This window comes from Aethalodelphis obliquidens, unplaced genomic scaffold, assembly GCF_003676395.1.
Source record: "Aethalodelphis obliquidens isolate GAN/ISIS:26980383/991018 unplaced genomic scaffold, ASM367639v1 scaffold10, whole genome shotgun sequence".
NCBI lineage: Eukaryota > Metazoa > Chordata > Mammalia > Artiodactyla > Delphinidae > Aethalodelphis > Aethalodelphis obliquidens.
In genome coordinates, this window is record NW_020837954.1 from 21,404,456 (window position 1) to 21,407,159 (window position 2,704).

Below are 2,704 nucleotides of genomic sequence, written 5' to 3' on the forward strand. Positions count from 1 at the left end.
ATCTGTACCCCTACGCACGCCCCTGCCTCTGGGAGACCCTGAGGCAAAGGTGGGGCCTGTGGGGCGGGCTTGGAAGACCTGCCGTAGGGCCGCCTGTGTGTGACTTACGAGCACCGAGCACCGCAGCTCGCTCTTCTGCCAGTGAGGCCGAGGGAGGGAAGAGCCAGGGGCCCACCTTAACCGCGCTGCCTGTCGTGATCAAAGACAGCCATGAGTGGGGACACTCTGCTCCCATATCACACGGCCCAGAGCAGCACCAGCGTGGGCCTGCTCAACACCACCACGGGGAAGCTGCAGCAGCAACTGCGCAATGGCGAATATGACATCTTCAAGTACGCACCGATATTCGAGAGCGACTTTATCCAGATCACGAAGAGGGGAGACCTGATTGACGTGCACAACTGTGTCTGCATGGTGACCGTGGGCATCACATCCAGCAGCCCCGTCCTCCCACTCCCAGACACCATGCTGCTGGCCCGATGGGCCACCGGCTGTGAAGAGCATGCTGAGCACAGCCAGGCCGCCAAGGGCAAGAGCCACGAGCCTGCAAAGACCTTAGAGCTCACCAGGCTCCTTCCCTTGACGTTCGTGAGCATCTCCACTCACAACCGTGAGAAACAACAGCTGCGCGTGCAGTTTGCCACTGGCCGCTCCTGGTACCTGCAGCTGTGTGCCCCTCCGGACGCACAGGAAGACCTCTTCACCTCTTGGGAAGAGCTGATTTACCTTCTGCGACCACCAGTGGAGAGTCTCAGCCGCACCTATGCCGTTCCAGCCTGGGACATGATCGGCCTGCCTGTGTTCGAGGAGGAGGAGGAGGACGGCAGGAGCCCGGCAGTGGAGGATCTCCAAGAAATGTGGGATCAGGACCAGGTGAGCATCTGCAGCCTCCACACGTGCTCTGAGCTGTCTGGGGCCACATCTGCAGCTTTTGCTGGTGGGGAGGGGATCCAACTGGACTCCCACAAGTCCGATACCATGCCCGATGTGGCCACCGCAAAAGCAAAATCTACAGTGCTTGACAAAGCGTCAGCGTCGTGGGCAACGACAAAGGTGGAGACAGCAGGGGTGGCAGGAGGCACCGCAGCGGGTGCTTTGAGCGTGGCAGTGATCAAGTCTCCTGCCCCTGAAGAGCAGAGCACGGCCACAGCAGCCACAGCCAGCAACGGTCCAGGAGGAAGGAAAACCCACATAGCCACTGGGGGCACTGCCAGAACATCCCCGAGGAGCAGGAAAACGGTGCTGCGAACAATTCAGGGTGTGCTCGGCAGGTGCCGCGAGCTCTTCAGGGTGCTTCCAGCACGTCCACCAGCCTCTCCCCAGAGGCTGGCGTGACTGTGGTCGGAGCAGAACCCACCGGCAAGACTGCTGAAGGAAGAGCCGACGAGGAGGACGAGGGGACCCTCATCTCAACCTTGCCACCGGAAGGCAAAGTGAGTGAACAGGATGGCAGCTCACAGAGGGTGTCCCAGGCCCGCAAGGAAAGAAGGGAGAGAAGGGAGCACTGGGGAGAGGACAGAGCTCTTATGAGCCCCTCGCTCTGCAGTTCAGTGGAAAGCCACCACAAGGCAGCGGGGAACAAGACCATCCAGAAAGCAGCTGGCCCGTGCTCAGGTGGCGGCAGAGCCACTAGCGATGACCAAAAGGACAAAGGCCATGGCAGCCCGGGGGGCAGCGAGCAGGGCACTGCTCACAAAGGCATCAACCGTGCTCCCATCACCACCGAGTCCAGGACCTCGCACAAATCGGGTAGGAGCTTATCTACAGCGAGTTCAGGTCCCACCACCGAGAGACTCAGCAGGATCAGCTCTTTCTTCAGGAACGTCAGAGCCAGTCTTACTACAAAGACAGTGGCCTCCTCACGTGATAAATATGTGAGCATCCTGGCGAAGCCAGTGGAAGGGACCCAAATGGAGGCCGTCGTAGAGACAGCAGAGAGTGGCCAGGGGCTGGAGATCACTGGAGGTGTGACATCTGACACCATAGAGCCAGTGACCGCTGAAGCCCATCAATAGGACCTAGAGCTGGGAGCTGCAAAGGGGACCAGGGCTCAGGGAAATACCCCTGGAGAGCCCATTTCAGCTTCCTTACTGCAATTTAAATAAAAAAACAAACAATCTGAGAATGCATGCAGTGTTTTGTCTGAATTTCTAGGTCCCGAAGCCCAGCTGTAGCCTCACAGTGGATTCTGTGATGTCAGCTGTGCCACAGTCTGAGACCCAGTGTCCAGTCAAGGGCAGCCCCACCTCACACACATGCTCAGCGCCAACAGCAGTGCTGCATCTGGCCTCCACTCCTTTCTGGCTTTGCCCCCCAGGGCCATGGCTCAAAGTCAGACTATGGTCTGGGAAGCTCTCCTTCACTATCCCCTATTCTTTTTATAAACGCTTATTCCCCCTGAAGGTCTGTAAACAAAGCAAGTACAGGACTCATGTCCCCTCGGGCTATTCAGTGGATAGAAATAAGTATTAGCTAGCAATCAGAACCGCAAGCACTCTCATCTAGACTTAGCTGTTCCCTGCCCAGGTATTAGCTCGCAATCAGAACAGCAAGTATTAGCTAGTGTGCCATCGTAAGCATACCACTCGATGACATTTCACAAGATAAGCAACCCCACGAAACTAGCACCTGGCGAAGAATCAGAACATCACTGCAACTCTGGAAGTGCCCCCTTGCAGTCACTCAAGGGTAACCACTACCCTAG

The 2,704-nt window shown here is 57.5% G+C and overlaps 1 protein-coding gene across 1 annotated transcript; it reads left to right on the forward strand.

Moving 5' to 3' along the window:
* The first annotated feature begins 210 nt into the window (after nucleotides 1-210).
* On the forward strand, nucleotides 211-2,107 carry LOC113623018 (protein FAM71A-like). The gene is made up of 2 exons (XM_027111749.1): nucleotides 211-1,239; nucleotides 1,272-2,107. The coding sequence occupies exons 1-2, from the start codon at nucleotides 211-213 to the stop codon at nucleotides 2,013-2,015; spliced, it is 1,773 nt and encodes a 590-aa protein (XP_026967550.1). The 3' UTR covers nucleotides 2,016-2,107.
* Nucleotides 2,108-2,704: the final 597 nt, after the last annotated feature.